The 22090-nt window shown below is 39.5% G+C and overlaps 1 protein-coding gene across 8 annotated transcripts in view; it reads left to right on the forward strand.

Annotated features, from left to right (window-relative positions):
* DNAH7 (dynein axonemal heavy chain 7) overlaps positions 1-22090 on the forward strand; it is a 275290-nt gene that overhangs the window by 142114 nt on the left and 111086 nt on the right. For 6 of the 8 annotated variants that reach the window (XM_050969448.1, XM_050969447.1, XM_050969449.1 and 3 more), the window contains exons 30-35: positions 4692-4841; positions 6139-6321; positions 7165-7341; positions 7654-7785; positions 10674-10898; positions 14397-14594. In XM_050969448.1, coding sequence (XP_050825405.1) covers positions 4692-4841; positions 6139-6321; positions 7165-7341; positions 7654-7785; positions 10674-10898; positions 14397-14594 — 1065 coding nt within the window. The remainder of the gene's footprint in view (positions 1-4691; positions 4842-6138; positions 6322-7164; positions 7342-7653; positions 7786-10673; positions 10899-14396; positions 14595-22090) is intronic. The other 2 variants (XM_050969454.1, XM_050969453.1) reach the window with 2 other exon arrangements.

Here is a 22090-nt window from a genome sequence, read left to right on the forward strand (position 1 = left end):
ACTCCAGAGACTCCAGGTTCCAAAAAAACCAAAAGGAAATGTCTCCTTCATAAGGCAGCAATTGGTGAGAGGCCTACGTGAAGCTTTTTCTTCTGAAGTGCTCATTGAGAGCCTCCTGAGAGCATGAGAAAAAAGATCCCATCATGCCTGAACAGTTTTCATCTGCTACTGATCCTGTAAGCTGCAGCATTATTAGCTTCTAGGTTAATTCTTCATCAAAGATATCAAACCCTTCAACTACTGAGTCCAGCAAAGCAGTCAAGGTCTGTTCCACCCAGTCATCAGAAAGGGGTAGGAAGGAAGAACGAACATCATTCCAAGAGCAAGCACAGGAACAGGTCACCCATTCTGGTATCTACTAAAGCAGGGGTGGCCAAACTTTTTGGCCCGAGGGCCACATCTGGGTGGGGAAATTGCATGCAGGGCCATGAATGAAGGGCTGGGGCAGGGGGTTGGGGTGTGGGAGGGAGTGTAGGGTGCAGGAGGGAACTCAGAGCAAGGGGTTGGGGGCTCAGGGCAAGGGGTGCAGGAAGGGTGTGAGGTGTGGCAGGTGGCTCAGGGCAGTGGGTTGAGGGCTCAGGTCAGGGGTTGGGGTACTGGACAGGTGTAGGGTGTGGCAGGGAATTGGAGTGCAGGAGGGGTGCGGCAGGGGCCTCAGGGCAGGGAGTTGCGGTGCAGGAGAGGAGCGGCAGGGGGCTCAGGGCAGGGAGTTGGGGTGCAGGAGGGGTGCGGCAGGGGCTCATGGCAGGGGGCTCGGGTATGGGGTGCAGGAAGAGTTTGGGGTGCAGGCTCCGGCCCGTTGCCACTTACACTGAGCAGCTCCAGGGTGGCAGAGGCGCACAGTGAAGCTAAGGTAGGCTCCCTGCCTGCCCTGTCCCCATGCCGCTCCTGGAAGCAGCCAGCACCATGTCCCTGTGGCACCTGGGATGGGCATAGAGGACTCTGCGCGCTGCCTTTTTCTGTGGGTACCTCCCCAAAGCTCCCATTGGCCGTGGTTCTCTGTTCCTGGTCAATGGGAACTGCAGGGGGAGGTACCCACAGGTGAGGGCAGCACATGGAGCCCTCTGCCCTCCGCCCAGGGGTTTAAGGGACGCGGTGCCAGCCACTTCCAAGAGTGGCACAGGGCCAGGGCAGACAGGGCCGGATTTGACCCGTGGACCATAGTTTGCTCACCCCTGTACTAAAGTGATGCAAAAAGTGCACCATGCTGCTATATTATCTCATGTTGCTCAGCTGAAAGACAGTTGATGGCTCACATCAAGTCCTTCCCATACTTTGGCACAATTTGGTCACATGGTACCCATGGTTTCTCTTGAAATAGCAGTTGGCACTTTCCCATTACTGACCCTTTAGTACTGGGGGTAATGGTGACACTGGCATGCTTGGTACCAGTAACCTCAGTGCTCAGGAGTCTGGTGTTGGCCTCCATGTTGCAAATGTTTCTGGCATTGACTTTCTTGGTACTGAATGATCTTGTGGCAAAGATGACTACCAGAGTCATCTTTGCTCTTCTAAGGCCACTGATGGTGTTTCTGTCTTAGTTCCACTCACTACTGATGCCGTGGTATCTATGAGCACTCTTGCTCTGGTTGTTGAGGGGGGATTTGAGAGCACTCTATGATCCCAGACTGAATAGCTCTCCCCTGGAAAGAAGTATCCTTCCTCCCTCTATGAACATTAGGGGGAGGTATTCTACAGTCATTCACCTTACTATTGCAAACAGTGCTGTCTGATAGGGAATCCAGGAATCATCCTTTCAAGAACAGACCTCAGGGATCTTGTGTGGGATATTCACCTTGGTATCCACTCCCATGGACCTCAGTCCCTTGTCTTTACCACATACAATCTAGGCATGATGGGGCTCCTTGGAGTCTGCAACCAACTAGAAAACCTTCCTCCGCTGCCACCTTCCCCTGAATTTGATCTCCCTCCATTACATGGCAGTGTAGGTCTGCTCAAGAAGGTCAGTGTCTACAGTGTCACAGGTAGCACCAACAGGATGGTTGGGGGGAGGGATAGCTCAGGGGTTTGAGCATTGGCCTACTAAACCCAGGGTTGTGAGTTCAATCCCTGAGGGGGCCATTAAGGGAACTGGGGTAAAAAATCTGGGGATTGGTCCTGCTTGGAGCAGGGGGTTGGACTAGATGACCTCCTGAGGTCCCTTCCAACCCTAATAGTCTATGATTCTATGACAGTGAAGAAGAGCCACTTGCAGTACATGGAAGATTGACTGATTCCATCAGCAATATCCTCTTCCTGTCCAGACAAGGAGACTTCTGCTCCTAGCCAGCTGGATTATTTTAGAATTTTTCTAATGTCTTTTACATCACATGGCAGACCCTTAGTAATTGTGATGGAGGGAGTTGAAGAATCCTACAAAGTAGTAGATCTTCTTCATCCTCCATGCTTAATAGGCTTGCCTTACCTATCAATGAATGACTAAAGATCTGTGGCAGACCCCAGCATCTGTAGCACCTGTGTCTGAGAAAGCAAACTGACACTCTCTAGTTCCTTCTCTGGGAGCTGAACATGTCTTCAGTTATCTAGTACCAAGATCACTTGATGCCTGAAAGGCCCAAACAATATACACCTGCAAAAATGATTCCAAGGAAGAAGGAAACTAAAAAACGTGATTTATTCAGTAGGAAGATTTCCTCCTCAGCTAATCTCCAGGTGTGCCTTTTAAATAGATCACAGCAGGCACTTCTGTCAAAGTACAACCATCTAAACTGGAACAAAGTGTCACAATTCATTGAGAAGCTTCCGCAAGATCAAAGGGAGGAGCTAAATTCCCTAATGTCTGAAGGGCAGTTAGTGGCCTGAACATCTCTACATGCTGCTCTAGATGTGTCTGATATGGCAGCATATTTAATGGCCACTTCCATTGAGGTATCCAGGGCTTCATGGCTCCAATATTCCAGAATACTGAAGAAGGTCGAAACAACGATCGAGGACATGCCATTTGAAGGTTGTGACTCATTTAATTCCTGAACTGCTGAAGCTTTATGTTCATGAAGGATTTGAGAGCCACTCTCCACTTGCTGACTGCATATGGAGAAGCTCCAAGGAGGAAGCAGATCAGACGCCATAGCTTCACCTTTACCTCTTATTACTACAATCTACTGTCAAAACTACTGAGGAAAAAGCAGAGGTTCCAGTGTAGGAAGCCCTCACGCTCTTTCTCCTCTGTTGCACACTCTGCACCTATCTCAGAGCAGAAAGTTTGATGCCATTGTTGAGAACTCATCAGAACCATGTCAGGATCTATACCTCCCATCTTCCTTTTGGCAACCACTTCTTTATGTTTGGGAGACCTGGAAAAAGATCACCTATAATCACTGGGCCCTAGAAATTGCAAACAAGAGATATTCTATCCAATTTCAAGCACTTCCTACTTTCCATCCTCCTTCCCCATCTCTTTATAAGGGCCCCTTTAATGAGATAAAGTTGAAACAAGTGGTCAACACCCTTCTAGAACTTGGAGTGGTGGAGGAAGTGCCCCTGGAATTCCGAGACAAGGTGTTCTACTCCTGTTGCTTTTTAATCCCAAAGAAGACCTGAACCACATACATTAGCCTGGGCATCAGAAGAGAAGTATAGTTCTGTAGGCCTTCATTACCATCATTTATGCATTCTGTTATCTAAGAACAACTCAACCAGAAAATTACATTAATTGATTTGGTCAAATTTAATTTCTGGTGTGAGGGGAAACAGGAAGTTCTCTGGATCAGGGACTGTCTCTTTGTATATACAGTGCCAACAACAATGGGGCCTTGATGTCTAAATGATACCATAATACAAATAAATCATCATCATCATCACAAAGTTCTGGTAATTTCAGCTGCACTGAAGTTTCTCTAGTGTGGTTGATTACAGTGTTACTAACAAGCACCATAGAAACATGGGAACCAACCCTAGTGGTGTTCCAGAGATAAGCACATTAGACTTCCCATCTGAGTAGCATCAGGTGTGAAGAGGAATCAAAATGATAGATTAGACAGACCTGTGGCTGGCCTTTTTAATTGCTATTACCTCCAAAATAGGCTTCCATTCCTCTGCAAAAGCTTCCTTTTGTGGGTAGGTGATACTTGTTTACATCATGTCAGAGACAGAAGAAAAGGATCAACTTAAGTTAACCAAAAGTAAAATTAGAGCTCCTTATATTATATTATTTTATTATTATTATTTTTATTATTATTTATTATACTTTAAATAAAAATAGTGCTTAGCCCTTACATAGTGATTTTCATCTGTTGATCTTAAAACACTTTACAAAGAAGGGCACCATTTTCCCATTTGGGAGATGGGGAAACTGGAGCAAAGCGAAGTCAAGGGACTTGTCTAAGGTCATGCAGTTGGTGTGGAAATAGAATCCAGATAATTTAACTCCCAATCTAGAGCCCCATTCACTGGACTAGACTGCCGTTCTTTAAGTTTCGTTTATCAGGATATTGTTTAATTACAAAATTTGACTTCCAGCTCCTTATGATACAGTTAGGGTATTTTTCTTTAAAATATTTTCAGATCATCTTTGAAGTTCACTTTGCACAGATTAGTTCTTGTCCTTCTTGGCCCCAACACTAGGAGTTTTAAGATGTAATTATATAAAATAGGAGAAACCAAAATAAAATAGATGACACTATAAATTAAACTATTTATGAATCAAATACATTTTATTTTTGTGTATCTAGGGGATGATGGAGGAAAACAAGGTTCAGATCACTGTTATAAATCCCAAGTCTATAACCATGGGGCAACTGTATGGACAGTTTGATCCAGTCTCACATGAATGGTCGGATGGCATCCTGGCAGTGAGCTTTAGAGCATTTGCTTCTTCCTTGGTATGCACAAGATTAAAGTATTTTGTGATCTATGTAAAAAAAAATTCTATGATAGACATACACTATTGATGTGTAGGGGCTTGATTGTGCTTTGTATGCATAACCTGTAATGAGACATTGCTACACACCGTTATGGAAGCTTAGTACACCCTGAGCAGCCAGACATGGCCCTGTGACCTCATTGGTCATGCTGGAAGGAGCAGTCTGTGCTCCCTTGACTGTAAGAATTGAGTGCAGTGATACAATTTGTCCTGGTTCTGCACATTCCTAGCAAGTACTTCTTGCACTCCTTCTGTAGTACTCCTGTCGGAGGCTCCTTGCATCACCTCCCATGGGGAGCACACCTGTCTAGCAACCAGGAAGAAACTGTTCCTTAAGAGTAACTCTGCTGTTTAGGAATGTTAATAGATGTTATATATGGTCATTTGTATTCCAATGAATATTTAAGTCTTATACGTGGTATCCCTTAAACTTTGGCAATTTTACCAAATATTGGCTCTACCCCTACACTGCTGAAGTGAATGAAAGTATTGCCGTTGACTCAGTGGAAACAGCTTCATGATCTTTGCCTTGACTACAATGAGAGGTGGATCTGGCTCATGAAGAGCAGGTTATCTCAAGTATCTGCCATATTAGATTCTGACCCTGTATAAACTTAAGCACATCAGAAGCATATTAGTAACTTATTGAAGTTGATGGAACTACTCACTCACGAGTCAAGTTACACACGTGTTTGTGGAAGTGGGCTTTTTGTACTTCCCTATACTTCCCACAGGAAATACCCTGAATACTGCTCATGGTTGTTTACACATGTTGTGTAGTATCTTACTATGGGCCTGATTCTGCACACTTAGTCATACTGAGTATATCTTACTCCTCAAATAGTCCCATTGACACCTATGTGTAAGACTGGGATCTTCTTACTCATGCTGAGTCCGAACACACTCTATTAGTAGTTCAATTGATTTCAAGATGCTGCTCATCATTAGCAAAAATATCAGAATCTGGATCAGTTACACTACTTGAGGAATAATGTACTGCTCAGCCTGAGTAAGAGTGGCAGAATGTAGCCTAAAGGTAGCAAACTTTTAAGGACCACCAGAGTATATGTTTGTAAAAGTTTTAAGACTACATAATATTCATATGTTATGCTCATTTTCCAAGAATGAATTCTGAATGTAACAACCTTGCTTTCAGCACTTTTGCAGAGAAATATGATTTGTGGAAATATACTAGATCTAAAATATTCCAGATTTACTTGGCTAAATAATCTTTCAAAATATTTTCTGTAAACCAGACACCAGACAGGAAATGGTTGATTTTTGATGGACCAGTAGATGCAGTATGGATTGAGAATATGAATACTGTGCTGGATGATAACAAGAAGCTATGTCTCATGAGTGGAGAGATCATTCAGATGTCACAGCAAATGAGCCTTATTTTTGAACCAATGGATTTAGAAGTTGCTTCCCCTGCTACTGTAAGTATCCATTTTTGGAAGTGGTTATCAAATATAGTCTATTATATTTGGAAGCCTTGTGGCAAATTAATATTGTGAAGGAGCGTCTTTTCCAATTTCTTTGCATTAACAATGTCCTGTGTGACAGTTTGTGTTTATGCAACTTTTTTTTAAAAAATTAAACATTTTGTAGCAATTACTCTTAAGCTGTTGATAATGACAAAGAATGTTATCTGAAATAAGTTATGTACGTCCCTTAAAGCATACCTGGAGCTTTCAGGCTCCTTTGAATTTCTGACAGGGAAAAAGAAACAGCAAATCTTTAAATTAACCACCAGGCAAATTCTGGTAAAACCAAAGATCAATGGACCTCTGGCTCACTATCTAACTGCACCTACCAGATGGATAACAGGGGGAGGCGTGAGCTTCCGCCTCATGGCCAGTCTGCAAGTGCAATCAGCTGTAGCTCATATAATGTTGGAGGCCCAACAGGATATCTGGCATAATCAGGAACTTTGATTTAAAATTAAATAAAAGATCAACAATGAGAGAGCAGGCTGGGTGCTACTAGTTGTTGATTTATGCTCTGCTGTAAATTGATTATTGTGGTCTAAATCGGTTGAAGAAGCGAATACTCCTGCTTTCTCTACCAGGTCAGTCAGTGGTGAAGAATTCACCAAAGCACACTCTGACAAGAGGAGTGCTATGTATGTATCTTTATGTTTAGCATAGTATAATTGTAACCAATTTCTAATGACCTCAGAATCTGGATAGTACAACATTTGATATTATTTAAGGCTCTTCTCAGCAGGAAAAACTACAGAGGTAACACAAGGTAATAGATATACTTCTTTTTTTTTGTAGGTTTCTAGATGTGGCATGATTTATATGGAGCCTCATATGTTAGGCTGGAGACCACTGTTGATGTCTTGGCTAAATCTAATGCCACCTGGAGTCAACTCTATGCATAAAGAATTTATAGTAGGCTTGTTTGACAGAATGGTCCCACTTTCTATTGAGTTCATTAGAAAATGTGCAAAGGTAGGGTAAAGAATGCTTTTATGAGATGCAAAACAAATTTATGAGTGCGGTAATTCAAAAGTGTCAAACAGGCAAATGATTTCAAAGGAACATTATCAGCGTATGTTTATTTTTTTTTTTTTAGATAATGTATATTTGGAATTCTGTCCTGTGAATGGTCTTTTTCATTTATATTTTTATTTTGCTCTAGTATATGTTTTTGGCACATACGCCATAGAGGATTATTGTCATGTCTCTACTAAGTAATAAATAAATGTACAATTTTCAATTAGTTAAATATGTGTGCCATAGAGAACATTTCTGTTATTTCAGGAATTGTCTCCTACTTCAGACGCAAACTTAGTTCGATCCTTGATGAATCTAATGGACTGCATGATGGATGAGTTTGCTGACGAGGCCAAAATTAAGGCTATGAGTGAACGTGATGTTTTCTCTTGGCTTAAGGTAGGCAACATTCATCTTTTTAACACATAAACTGGTAAGTCCCAAATTGAACTTTACAGCCAGGAATGGATCAAAATAAACATCCTGTAAAATCTGTCTGGGAAAAATTGTTACCTCCTTATTAGGTACTTTTTAATTAATGCAAATTTTAGTCTTTCATGTTTGGTTTACTGAAATAATAACTATAATAACTATTAATAAGTTATATAGCATCTGGCTCTATATTTGGGACTGTGGCAGGCACCTGGTCAGACTCCTTGTAAGGGCAGGTAGATGGGGAGTTGCCAGACTTGCAGTTCCCATCCTTTGCCTTGTTGTAGACCATATTTAAGTTTTTAATGTGATCCCTTCACTATACAGTAGTCCTCTTGAGCCTCACCTCAACAAACCTCTTTGAGATGTTTTCATACCAGTGATGATTTTGAGTACATCTCTCAAAATCATATTCTTTGCTTAGTCACACCAGAGGTTAACCAGAACCCTGATATGATCTTCTGGCCAGCTAGCAGCATGCTGAGGTGGAAGCTTCTAGAACTGTTTGGCTGAGGTGAGCTGAATACTGCAGAAATAGAGCAAACCATGTGGAATGAAGGGTTAAACACTGATCAGGTGTATATAAACCAGCAGGTAGCTTCCAGTGCACAAAAGAAGTGGGAAATGAGTAGGTAGAAGGGCAGGAAAATGCAGGCTTGAGATCTGTGGAGGACTATCAAAACCTAAGCTTTGCTACCCAGACGTTAGCTTCATCTTGAATTCAAAGTAAGTGTTCAGAGCCTACCTTAAAGGACAATCTAGGCTGTAACCTATGCCCCAGTTCAAAGCACATGTAAGCCTGGGCATAAGGGTTTTGTATGAAGACGGTTTGGGTGGTGTGGGAAGTTAGTTACAAGCTCAGTGTGAGCCCAGGATAATCCTGCAATGTAGACATAACTACTGGTTTAGCTTTCTCTCCTTTCCTTGTAATTTCTTGGTTTTTCAAGCCAATTATTACACATTAGTGAGCAGTTCACTCTTTCTTCCTTTTCCTTCTCTGGAACCAAAATTTTGGAGGTTTAAACAGAAAGAAGTATATAAAATAACATGGGGATCTTTCCTGGAATAGGACCATCTGCTGCACTTCTTTTTTCTGCTTTGCTGGTGGAGGCAGAGAAAATATAACCCTGCAAGCATTCTTTGGGATGAGTGGGTATAATACTCATATAGACAGTGCAAAAATGAGACATCACCTCTCCATCCCAAATCCTGATCACAAACCTACATCACCACTATCTACCATAGTGTCTTTTCCATGCTTTCAGTACATTCTAAATATAACTACAGGTTGATACTGTATTTATAAGTAGATAAGAACCTGTTCATATACTATTCAGTTCTGTGCTACATTGTGCAGTGAATATTACCAATTCTCTACCTCCAAACACATGGATTGTACAGTAGCAATTTTGCAAGATACAAATTGTTTTGATTATGATACTGGACGCTATTACTGAAGATTTTGGCATGAGGTTCTTCCTAGCCATAGAGCTTCTTTGTTGCTTACACAGATGCAATTGTTGTAGTAGACAAAGGGTAAAATCCTCAGCTGATATAAATCAACATAGTTCCATTAACTTCAAAGGAATTATGCTGATTTATGATAGCTGAGGATGTGGCCCATAGTTCACACATTTTTTGTGGTCATGCTGATGAATCTTTTGAAAACGTTTTAATTTATCATTTACTCCAGTTTCCCAGTGTGCTATCAATATTACACAGTAGTAATTAGAGCTGGTTGAAATGTTTTCATTGAAACTTTTTTACAACAAAAAATGGCTTTTGACAAAATGGAAATTTTAATGAGAACATTTCTGTCTGTGTCAAAATTTGTCAGGTTTTCATGGAAATATCAAAATAAAAAAACCAGAAAGTGTTTTTTACCAGCTCCCACCAAAAAATTGATGAAAATTTGAATTTTTTCATTCAAAATAAAATACATTCTTTAACCAGCTGTAATGGTAACTTATTTTTGACAGAATATTTATAAGGATTGTTTTGGCCAGCTGATGATAGATATAGATTGATCTTTGAATGATTGATCCTTAACTAACTAACAAAAGAATTTTCATTATACATAGTGTGGTCTGATATTGAAAATAAAATATGAAAAAATGTTTTCAAAGGTAAATCTATAGTGCCAGGTGCTGGTCCAGGACAGAAGGGCAGCAGCTTGACATTCTCCTATTCAGGGATCTTCTTCACCAAAGATATTTCCAGTAGGGAGCTTTACCCTGCTCTCCAGCCCCTTTGCACCCGCTGAAAGCCTGATTTTGCAAACAATTATGCCCACTCTTGACTTTACTGCTGTGAGTAGTTCTATTGATTTCAATCATGAGAGTAAAGTTAAGCATATCTCTAAGTGTTTGCAGGATTGGGACCTTAGCTGGTGCAAAGGGGAAGTAAGGCAATGATGAATAGGGCCCATAGAAGGCCATCTAGTGAACTATTGATATTGTATTATTTATTTAACAATGTAAGCTCCTTGAGTCAGAAAGCTAAGCTCCTTTATATGTTTTCAGCAGATAAAGAAATGAATTGCTGTTTTATAAGAACAAGCCTATGAATAAATATGATCACATGTTGCATTCCTATAAAAGGCTTTCTCAAGTACTGGAAACTACAAGAGAACACAGATTGAGCTGTCATATCTGTGTAATACATTCCCTGTCATATTTCATTACTTCTGTAATATTTTTATTATATGTTAATTTATATGTTAAGACATTTGACCCAGTTGGCTTCTACCGCAATCAATGGCAAAGATCTCATTGATTTCAGTAGGCAAAGGATAGGCATATTGTAATACACAGCTACTCAAGAACTACTTTATATTCTCTCCACCCCCATTCTAGGGTATTTTCCTGTTTTCACTGATCTGGTCTGTAGGAGGTAGCTGTAAGGAAGATGATCGACTAAAATTTGACAAGATTGTGCGAGAAATACTTGATGGACCAATTAGTGAGGAAACAAGAGAAAAATATAAATTGCTTAGTGGTATTGACCAACTATCTTCAAAGACCTTCACGGTTCCATTTCCTACAGAGGGAACAATTTATGACTATCGGTTTGTCAAAAAGGTGAGGATTACAAAACAAAATGGGGACACCCATTCTGAAGTAATCTTTTTTTGAAGATTATATGGTATCAGTTCTGTCGCACAGATTCTCTCATTCATTATGAATGGGTAACAATACCTCCTACCTGTGAAATTCAGAGGCAGTCCATTGTTGTTGCTCCAGGACTAAGCTCTGCCCATCAACTCAGGTCACCAGAATTTCTACTTCTGGTGGTGGAACAAGTTAGCAGTTCAGTTTGTACCAACCACTTGATTTTATAATTTTTTAATTTTAATTCATTTTCTTGCAGTAATGGCTTCATTTCAGTTCCTGCATCTTTGCTGCCTCTCATCAGCTGAGGAAGCAGTGGAATATTGAGGCTCTAACCCTCTGATTTCTCCAATACAGTACCGCTCGAGTGGAATCTCTCTGCTCCTCATCCCAGCAGAAGAGAAGCCATGCAAACATTGAAACAAGTCCTTGAGGTGCTGTAGATAGCTTTTTGGGAACCTCAGAGGGTGAGCTATGCCTTCCTACTGCAAGCTACTGATCTTTGCTCTGACAGGCCATGGGGCTTGTCAGGATGAACTGTGCCATGCTGCCAAAAGCCAGCAACCTTTTCGAGGTCATGCTGCTTTGAGTTGGAAAGCTGTGCTAGGGACTCAACCTCCCCACCCAAAACCATGACTCCACCATAGGAAGTCTCAATGAGGGCATCAGATATAGCCATTCAGAGCAAAGGTTTCTCATATACTTGGTAAGGGAACCCTTCTTGATGGCAAGCAAGTGGTGGCCATGATCTAGGGCAGGGGTCAGCAACCTTTCAGAAGTGCTGTGCCGAGTCTTCATTTATTCACTGTAATTTAAGGTTTTATGTGCCAGTTAATACATTTTAACTTTTTTAGAAGGCCTATTTCTATAAGTCTATAATAAATAACTAAATTATTGTTGTTTGTAAAGTAAATAAGGTTTTTAAAATGTTTAAGAAGCTTCATTTAAAATTAAAGTAAAATGCAGAGCCCTTGGACCAATGGCCAGGATCTGGGCAGTGTGAGTGCCACTGAAAATCAGCTCACGTGCCACCTTTGGCACGTGTGCAATAGGTTGCCTACCCCTGATCTGGGAAGTATGATCCTTGCTTGGAGTGAGATGTCTTGGATTCTGCCCTGGTCAGATCATGGATGTGATTTGTAACCAGAGCAATGGCTTCTAAAAATTGATAGCTGTAAGAAAACTGTGCTACACCCATGAATAGCAATCAGTCATCCTAAACTGGTATTTTGTGCATCCAAATGTGCAGGGGAGCAGTTTTTTGGGGAAACAGTAGAGAAATTAGTAGCTGAGATAGCAGGAAGCCTCAACCCTCACCATGAAAGCTAGCATAGCAATCCTTTGGTAACTACTAACTCCAAGGGTATCTAAAAAGATAGCTTTACCCTAACCCAAGGGAAAAATCTGCAGAAACTTCCAAAGAAACCCAGATTAAGTTTTCCTTCAAACCAACAAAATCATCATTATGACAAAGACAAAGAGCATTTGTGTCTGAGAGCTCACAGTTCCTATACAAGACTCTTCCCTTTGCTGTATCTTCTGCATCCAGAGTCTTAAGAAAAGGTTCTTAGTTGTTACAGCAAGGCTCAGGTCACAAGTTATGCATATGTATACATTCATAGATAAAATGTCAGTTAGTGCCATGATCAGAGAAACATTCATAATTTTTCAGTGTATAGTTCCAGAAACCTTCCAGGTAAATTCTTCCTTCCACAATTATTGGAAAATAGTTCTCCCATCATTTTATACTGTTGACCCTCATTTTGTACTGTTGACCCTTTTCTAATTGAGCAGTTTGGAATAGAAATTGGTGATAGATATTTTTGATGCAGTTTTGTGTTTACAAATAATGTACAAAGTTCTGTGTCTCTGAACCAAGTAGCAGGAAATGGCTTCTTTTGCTCACTACACCAAGAACACATGTTTCAGCCTACACTGTAACACAAAAAACCTTTCCCCAGGTTTCTTCCAGGATTAGCCACATATTTCAGCTGTTCCTTCATGTGTCTCTTTCAGTCTGTTTTCAGTTTCTGTGTATTCTCTCCCCATCCCAATCCTATACCCACCTGGTCTCAATACCCAGTTGAACCCTTTGCCTAACTGTTGCTAGTTTCTGGAAAGACTCTGTTAGGCTTTGTTTTAGGTGTGGCCCCTAAACTGTCTCTTACAATTGACTTAAATGGTGGATGCATCAGTTTAAAGAGGTTTTAGCTCAAGCCATATTAAGGTTTCACCCAGCTCTTAAGAGTAGCAATCCTTACTACCCCTTAAGAAGGTTGTGTCATAAATAATTATTCCTGGAGTTCTGAAGATATATCTCAAGTGTATGGAATACATTTGCCAGTTGTACCCTCTTCAACTGATTGTGTCCAAAATGCCAGAACCTGAGGGCCTCAAAGTTGTTGCAGACAATCTGTTAAAATCTTGCACCAGTTGGCATGGTAAGCATCTGGGAATCCTGAAGAAGGAGGTAATGCTCCCTCTATAAGTTCCCCAGTGGTACTGTGTGGAAAAGTATATGAACCTCATCTGGGAAAGGTTTGCAAAGTAGGCTCCATTTCTCTGCAGAGGCATCATTTGATAGAAAGGTGTTGTCGTGTGGCTTCACATAAAATTCCTTAAATTGCAAATATCTTGCTCTATATGGGGATAATTCATATTTCTTTCTATTATTCTACTCTGATAATAATTAAAACTCTGCTCATCCTTTTTTTGTCTATTTCTGTGATTCACTATTCAGTGTTTTCCTTTAGTGATGAATGAGGAGAGAAGTTGTGCAGCAGAATGAGAAATTTCTTACCTGACAATTTTCTTTCTGTTAGCAACTTCTCTCTATTCATCTCACTCTGGTAGTCTGGTAAATGTCAGGAATATGATTTGTTAACATATTGAAATCTTTCTCTAAAGGGAGACTTGCACATAATAATTTCCTTAAGGCTAGTCAATAATTACAAATTGTTGTCATAATGACAATAATTGGTTACTGGAGTATTTCTGCACCTTTAACGAAGTCTTCTGGCAGCTTGAGATGGAGGGTGGGGCTTAGTCCTGGAGACTCCAGCCACACTGAACTCTGAGTTCCACAGAAAGGTATCACATATTAGTGATGAATTAGGAGAGAAGTTGCTAAAAGAGAGAAAATTATCAGGTAAGAAATTTATTATTATTTTTCTAGTGAGAAATTGTCCTGAAAAGTTCCAGTAATTGTTTATTTTCTTTAGGACAAAATCTTTATTTCTGTGTCTTTGCTCATATAAGCATCAGCTGGTTCTCTGTATTTAATTGAAAGCACAAAACTGGTTAAGTTTAGTCCAATTTTTGATACTAAAACAAACATGAAAATAACAACTTTTAGTAGTGATTATCCTATAAGTGTTCATCTATAGTACAATTCACTATATTAATACAGACCTTTTTGGTTTTACTGCTTACTATTAAATGTTTGAATATTCATATAATTTAAAACAGGGAGCAGGATTATGGGAACCCTGGGTGGAAACACTCAAATCAGCTCCTCCCATACCTCGAGATATGATGTTTAATGAAATCATTGTTCCAACTCTGGATACTATTCGATACTCTGCGTTAATGGAGTTGCTGACAGTGCATCAAAAACCTTCTATATTTGTGGGACCAACAGGAACTGGAAAGAGTATCTATATTATTGTAAGTGTTTTGTTTTTCTAAACTGAAACTATATATGGTTTAAAATGTGTATGGTGAAGACTAAACTGCCAAAATTGTAGATAAAAGCAAATCGAGAAACAAATTACTGGAAATTCAGATGTGAAATTATGGCTAATATTGGTTTTATTTATTAAACATGTAGATCAGAAAAGTTCATCAGTTTTTATTAAGTTCAAGTAACAGTACTGTGTTCATCCTGTGTAACTGTGAGGGAAAAAAGAAAATCGTTTGCTCCTGATACATGATACACATCTTGGCCTTTGCTGCTTTTAAAGTTTGGTATTCACCTGTAATGACAGCGAGATAAATAATAATGATGTGGTGTGAATCCAGTATATAGAAATATAATTTAAGTTGAAATATACTAGTATGTTATGAAAAATATTTCTGAGCAAAAACATTCAGCCTTGGCGTTCTGCTAAAACACCACTTAGACTCTGATTCAGAAAATCATCGCTATACAGCAAAGAATGTAAGCACATGCGTAACTTTAAGCATGTCTTAAATCCTGTCAACTTTAAAGTTAAGCACATACTTAAGTGCTTTGCTGAATTGAGGCCTTAAGCTCTGGTGTCATGATTTATTGGCATCATCAGAACATGCTGATAAAACTTTGTTTGTATTATTGCTTCTATTGTATTATTCTATTATAACTTTCCTTTTATTATTGTGATCACAAGATTCTTTAAAATTCCAGTGTATGATTGGTGCAACTGTGTAGACTTTACTAATTCACCAAGTAAAGTGAGTGTGCACAGTAGACAGCAAATTCCATCTAACATAATTTTTGGGCATTTAGGCTCACATGAGGGACCCAATGAGAACTTGACTGACAAAAACAGTTTATAATGATTTGTTCCTTGTCAAAATAATCCTATGGATTATTTTTAGTAAATTATATAGTGCTTGATTATATCTCAGATTTCTTGACAAGTCTGTTTTCTGTTTATTGGAAGTTTACAAGGTGGTAAAAACAGTATCTCTTTGTCTATCAGGGCTTCGTTTGTCAAAAATTTTATGTAGCTGAGAGGCAAAATAATGATACACACACTGATTCTGTAATTAAATGCTTAAAATAGAGAATAAACATGGTTTCAAGAAAAAAATGTAAGGTCTTATAGTTGAACTGGTATAGTATATTCAACTTTGAAGAATCTGTCAGTGTTTACTGTGGAAAATATCTACTACAATATATATCATAATTTGTTTGGTATAGAGACAAATTTTGTTTTAAACAAATTATCAGAATGCTTTACATTACTCTAAAAGTTATTATGATTGCTTTGGATAAATATAAAAATAGAATTATTTTCACTATAGTGTTGCTTACCTTTAGGAGTGCAAGTACTAAACAAAAATATCAAAGGATTACTTTTTACCCAGCAAAGCTCCTTTGAGTTAAATTCAATTATCCATGTCTGAGAAGTTCGAGAGAGACAAGATGGGTGAGGTGTAATATCTTTTATTGGACCAACTTTTGTTGATGAAAGAGACAGCCTTGCCTCTCTCACCAACAGAAGTTAGTCCAGTAAAACATATTACCTCACCCATCTTCTCTCTCTAATATCCTGGGACCAACATAGCTACAACTACGTTGCATGAAGTTATAGATTCATTATCTAGGACATGTGTCTTTCTGATCCCAATCAAACCTCTATTAAAATTCTCTGAAGATTTATTGTCAACCTACAAACATTTCTCTCTCTTTCTCTCGTCCGCTCCCCCTACCATAATTAAAGTGTTATTAATGCAATTAATCATTGTGCTAGTGCTATCTGTGATTAGATGAACTGGAGTTATTCAGGAAAGTGGCTCTTTTCATTAGTGCTAATTCTGATTTTTATAAACTCACTATTCATTAACAACATTGGAAAATTAAAATTGCAATTTAGGAATATAGCGGGCTTTGTTTAATTTAACTTTTATGTTGTCATATTGATGAAATATTAGGAAAGTGTAACTGAATAATCAATCAATTAAAATCTCTGTAATATGGTTGCTGAAATTTTCTTACTGGTGAAAATGGAAGTGTAGTATTGTTGTCTAGTGCTGACTTCTACAATTCAGGCTTTTCCAAACAAATTATGCTAATATCTCTCATTCCTGACCTGCATCTGTTATGATGGATCTTCACTGAGTAGAAAATGACAATCCTGCCAATTTACTGAGCTTTCAAAGGGTAAAATTCACTTCATTTTGGGGAGCTCTGTTTAATGTTCTTTGCTCCACTTAAACCTCTTGAAACCCCTCCTCTCATGGTAAGGGGGCTTTGGTAAAATAGCCAGGAGAGGACTTTTTCCCCCCTGTGCTCTGTAGAGATGGGATTCTGCACTAGTCCCAGAATAAGTACCAAAGGGGCCATTAGAGTGGGCTGGGAGAGGAGCTATTGGATGAATGCTTATTCAGATTCAGTAGTCGCAAACCTCTGAATTGGTGGCCATTGTCCCATCCCATAGACCATAATAGCAGCAACAGATGTCCAATGATACAGCCCCTTGGTCCTATCCATGAATTATGGGGAGGTGTATTCTGTCCTGGAATTACGTGGGGTGAAAGTCAATCTAAAGGACTATAATGATATTGTGAAAATAATTTTACAGGTATACAAATCAATACTAGAACTTGAGCATTCTGAGAGGAGGAACAGCCACAATTTTAACAAGCTGTGCTACATAGCTACATTTGACAAATTCATATTTGATTACTATATTTAGGATCTATTCAGCCACATTGCTAATTAACTCAAAAGTAATCTGTTGTATTTGCACACATTACACTAAAATTGGAGCAGTAGTATTTGATACTACATTTCACATTTCATAGCTATTTTGAAAGAACACAAAAGCAAAAGTCTGATATGTGCAATTGAGAACATTCAGCTAGATTTATTAATTTAAAATACAAGTCGGTTGTCTACTCTAATCTTTTACAACCAGATAAAGGAAAAGTTTTTGAAATATTATATGCTTTGCAGAAAATTTATGATGTGATGCTAGAAGAGCAGATTGTGGGGCTGCAGCATTGTACCTCAACAGCCTCCAATTTGAGCCTATAGGATAAAATAGTGGTTACTGGAGATCAGGGGAATCCCCTTTCCAAGTTATCAACAACTCACTTAGGAATCCCCAGAAATTAAATGTTATTTGACAAAATCATGGTAGGAGTGGCAGCAGATAATGCAGGGATACATAAATTCTGTCTTTTAAACCTCCAAACCCCCAAAGGAGTTAATTAAAACATAGCAAAACCATCCTTTTTCCCATGTTCCCAACAAAGATGTCATAACTTATTTCTGTGATTTTTACACAGTAACAAACACTACCGTACAAAATTATTCTGTTTGTTCTTTTGTCTACATTGAGAGTGTTCATACAGATATTGGTGGTGATAATAGCCAAGTTTGAGGGCTGATGGCATTCACCTTTGTCCATTCCTATACCTCAGGAATTTAGGGATGCAACTGCTGACCATTAACTAAGGTTCAGTAACACAGATACATCACAAACTTGAAATATTTTCATATTTCCAGCTCATGGGTTTGCTTATATGGGGGAGTAGAATAAACACTCTCCAAAGCCGAGTCCTTCTTTCCCATGAGAAAGGCTTGAACTTCAAAGTCAGGTTTGGAGAAACAGACCTTCCTCAGTTCACTATTACATTTATCTATTCTGCATTGTGATTACATCTTGTGAAAGACTACATAGAAGCAGATGCAAATACTTATGAAGTCCTTCACTACAATTAACAAACAGAAACAAGTACACACACCAATCCTAGAATTTCTGGGTTGGTGGACACAACAGCAAGGATTGCTGGCTGGAGGAATTTTGACAAAAAGGAAATGCAAGGTGTTCACAATAGATAGTTCACATAAGTATATTGGAGCCTACCTGAAACACCTAATCAATCAAGAAAACTGCTCAAAACACGAAGAGAAGAAACACATTTCCTTGAGCTAAAGGCAACAAAAAAAAAGCACTTCTAGCATTCATGGAACGTTCAGAAGGAGGAAACGATGTTGTCTAAGAAGACACCACTTCAGCAGTTGCGTACCAACATAAACAGGAAGGAGAAAGGATCCAGTCACTGAAATAAAGAAGTAATAGGTGAAATCATGCAAAGCAAATCTAAATTCCCAAAGGACTCTTTACAGAAATCAAAAATGGTAAAGTGGACTGGCTACGCAAAGAGAAAGCAAACCTTCCAGGCAGGTTCCTTCAAATATCAAACAGTTGGAAGTCCCTTGGCTGGATCTGCTCACTACAAGGGAAAATAACTCTACATTTCAAGAGAAGGAGAATTTGGAAGCAAAAGAAATACATGTATTGTTACACAAGTGCCCCAAACTCATGATATGTGTCTTCCCAAATCAGAAAATGAAGAAGAAACTAACCAAAAGAGTAATAGTCGCTGTAAGGATGCCAAGATGACCATAGTTCTTGGATCTAGTGGAAGTATCAGCACAATTTCTATTATTATTGGTTAAACAAGATCTTCTCAGCCAAGGACTTCATTCATGTTCAGAATTTTTAAACTTTATAACCTGTCTTTTGAAAGGGAAATGTCTGCCAACAAGGGATTTTCATCCAGCTCCACTGACTTTGTTTTTTAAAACCTCTTTCTATTCAGCAAATATTCCAGCATCTGAACCAGGCTTTCTTTCTGATATAAGTATAGAAGTCAGGAGTTCCAGCAGCTCTGGAATACTTACTAGAATTACATGGCCTAGACTGAGACCTCAAAAACAGATACATACACTCACTCACTGTCTCTGTATGAGGAGGCAAGCACTCAACATTTTCAAAATGTCCCATGGTGTGTATGCCTAATGATACAGTTTTCAGCTACATGATCTGTATTTTTCCCACAGAACCCCAGCCTCACTCAGTACACAGGATGGACTTGCTCAGGGATGAATCACAGATGTATAGTGGAGAAGATTATCAATAGGATCCCTGCCTCATTTGTTGCAGCAGTTGGAATGTGTAGTGAACAAGGCAGGGGATTGCAAGAAAAGAAAGGACAATGTCACAGTTAATGCAGTTGAGTACTGCCCTGGAGAGTTAGATTCTATCCCTGTCTCTGCCAAAGAGTTCCTGTGTAATGCCACACAAGTCACTTAAACCAAACTTTTCACCGGTGGTCACTAACCAACTAGTATTTCTCATTTTCTTGCTGCCTGACTTGAGACCCTGGGGTCTGACTTTCAGAAGTGCTGAGTGCTCACAGCTGCTACTGAAGTCAATAGGAGCTGTGTTTTGAACATATAAAAAGCTATATAATGCTAAGGACTCTGAAAATCAGGTCCTCGGTATCTCAAATTGGGCACCCAAAATTTGTGGATGTTTTGGACCTCAGTCTCTCTGTACCTCAATTCCCCCTCTGTAAAATGGGATGCTACTGCCTCTCATCTCACAGGGGTGATGTGAAGATAAATTAATTAATGTTTCTGAAGTACTCAGGTATATAGTGATAAATGTCATAGAAAAGCCCGTGAGGAAATTAATAACTGTCTTCAGAGCAGGGTTAGAATAATATGCAGTAAATAAGGAATATAACATAAGAATGGCTCTATTGGGTCAGACCAAAGGTCCATCTGGCCCAGTATCCTGTCTTCCAACAGTGGCCAGTGCCTGGTGCCCAGAGGGAATGAACAGAACAGGTAATCATCAACTGATCCATCCCCTGTCACTCCTTCCCAGCTTCTGGCAGAGGAATCGCTCAGCACGCTGAAATGAAGATAAAACATTTAATAGCTATTCATTACATGGTCACTGTTCTTCCTGTGCACTGAATAAGGCAGGGACTTTTAGTTTTGAGTACATAACTGCCTATCACGTGAAATTAGAGACATAAATAATAGAAACACATTTATTTAAAATAAGTTCCAATGCCCATTCCCCTATCAGTTTCTTTGAGATGTCTTCAAAGTCCTTTATGTCCTTCCAAGCTGACAACCTCTACTTGTAATGTGAGTATCTGTTTTAATATTTAAGAACAAAGTGAATACTTGTGGTGTTAATTACAGTAGTATTTAGTCTGTGATTAAAAATATTCACGGGTTATTAGTTTTATGATGGAATGAAACAGTGTTTGGGAAGTCTTAGTTTTATGGTCTTTAAATTTTATATCTTTCCTCCTTCTCCCTCCATCCTCCCTCAGCATGATAAAATTCACTAAATGATGAAAAGATCCTGCCTCAAGATTAATGGCTTAGTTTTGTTTTGTAATAACTTTACTGAAGAACTTTTGTGAAAATGAAGGGAGACTGTGGCTACATCTACCCTACAGCCAGAATCCACCGGCAGTCGATTTAGTGGGTCTAATGAAGACCCACCAAATCTCTCGAGTTGACCCCTGTACTGTATCCCCAACGAGAAGAGTAAGGTAAGTTGATGGGAGAGTTTCTCACGTCAGCCCCCCATGGTAATTTGACCTAATGTACATTGTGTAGTGTAGGTCGACTTACTGTGGCAGTGTATACGTAAGCTAAGAGTGGAAAGAAACCTGGGTACACCACTGTTTTCTTGAAATGTACATAGCAATATTTTCTACAGAAATTCTTCATCATCATTATCATCATCAAATGTGCATAGTCTACCGAGGACCATTGTGCCAGTCAGAGTGTCCACAGTTAATGGCACCATACCAGGCACTGCAGAGTGAAGGTCTGAGATCTGGCTCAGTCCTGCAAATCTACAAATCTCTGGGGCAGCCCCATGGTGATGCCAGGGAGGGTCAAAGTGTGCACTTCTTCACTTGTCAATGAGAGTCTGAAAGCGCAGTGTGCTGGGGTGTTTTTGTCTATCCTGGCAACGTGGCCAAAAAGTGCGCAACACCACTTTTGAATGTATTGGGCTATTGGAGGAAGGCCATGTCTCTGCGAGATTATGGAATTTCAGACAAAGTTGAACCACTTTGAGCTCAGGATTTAGTGCTGACAGTGCATATGGAATACTTTTAGCCTCTCCAAATCTGCCTCTAAGAGGGTCCAAGTTTCTGACCCAAATGGCAATATAAGCTATACACAGGTTTGATAGACCCTTAACTGTTTCTCAGTACATTTTTGCATCCATAGGAGAGACATGGACTTCATGGAGGAGGAGGTGATACTTAATTGTCATAGGACATCTTATTTGCTGCAGTAATTTGAACGATGCTTGCAGCTGAGGTAGACAGATGCCTCAACATTCTCAACAGTGCTTAATCTCTTCTGCACCAAGGTTTCTGGTGGCCCAGCTCTGCAGTTCTGGACCTTGATCTTCAACCCTGTATTATGGGCAGTGTTTTGGAAACCTTGAAGCACAGTGCTGAAATTCTCTAGCTTTTCCACAATCAAGGCAATATTGTTGGCATAGTCTTGGTCAGTGAACACTTCTTGATTAAGCTTGATTCCAATGTGTGGAGTGGCAAGCCCTAATATCCAGTCAATAGCTCAACAGGATAGTGCCAGGGTGAGAATACACTCTGCCACA

Source organism: Gopherus flavomarginatus, chromosome 10, assembly GCF_025201925.1.
Source record: "Gopherus flavomarginatus isolate rGopFla2 chromosome 10, rGopFla2.mat.asm, whole genome shotgun sequence".
Lineage (NCBI taxonomy): Eukaryota > Metazoa > Chordata > Testudines > Testudinidae > Gopherus > Gopherus flavomarginatus.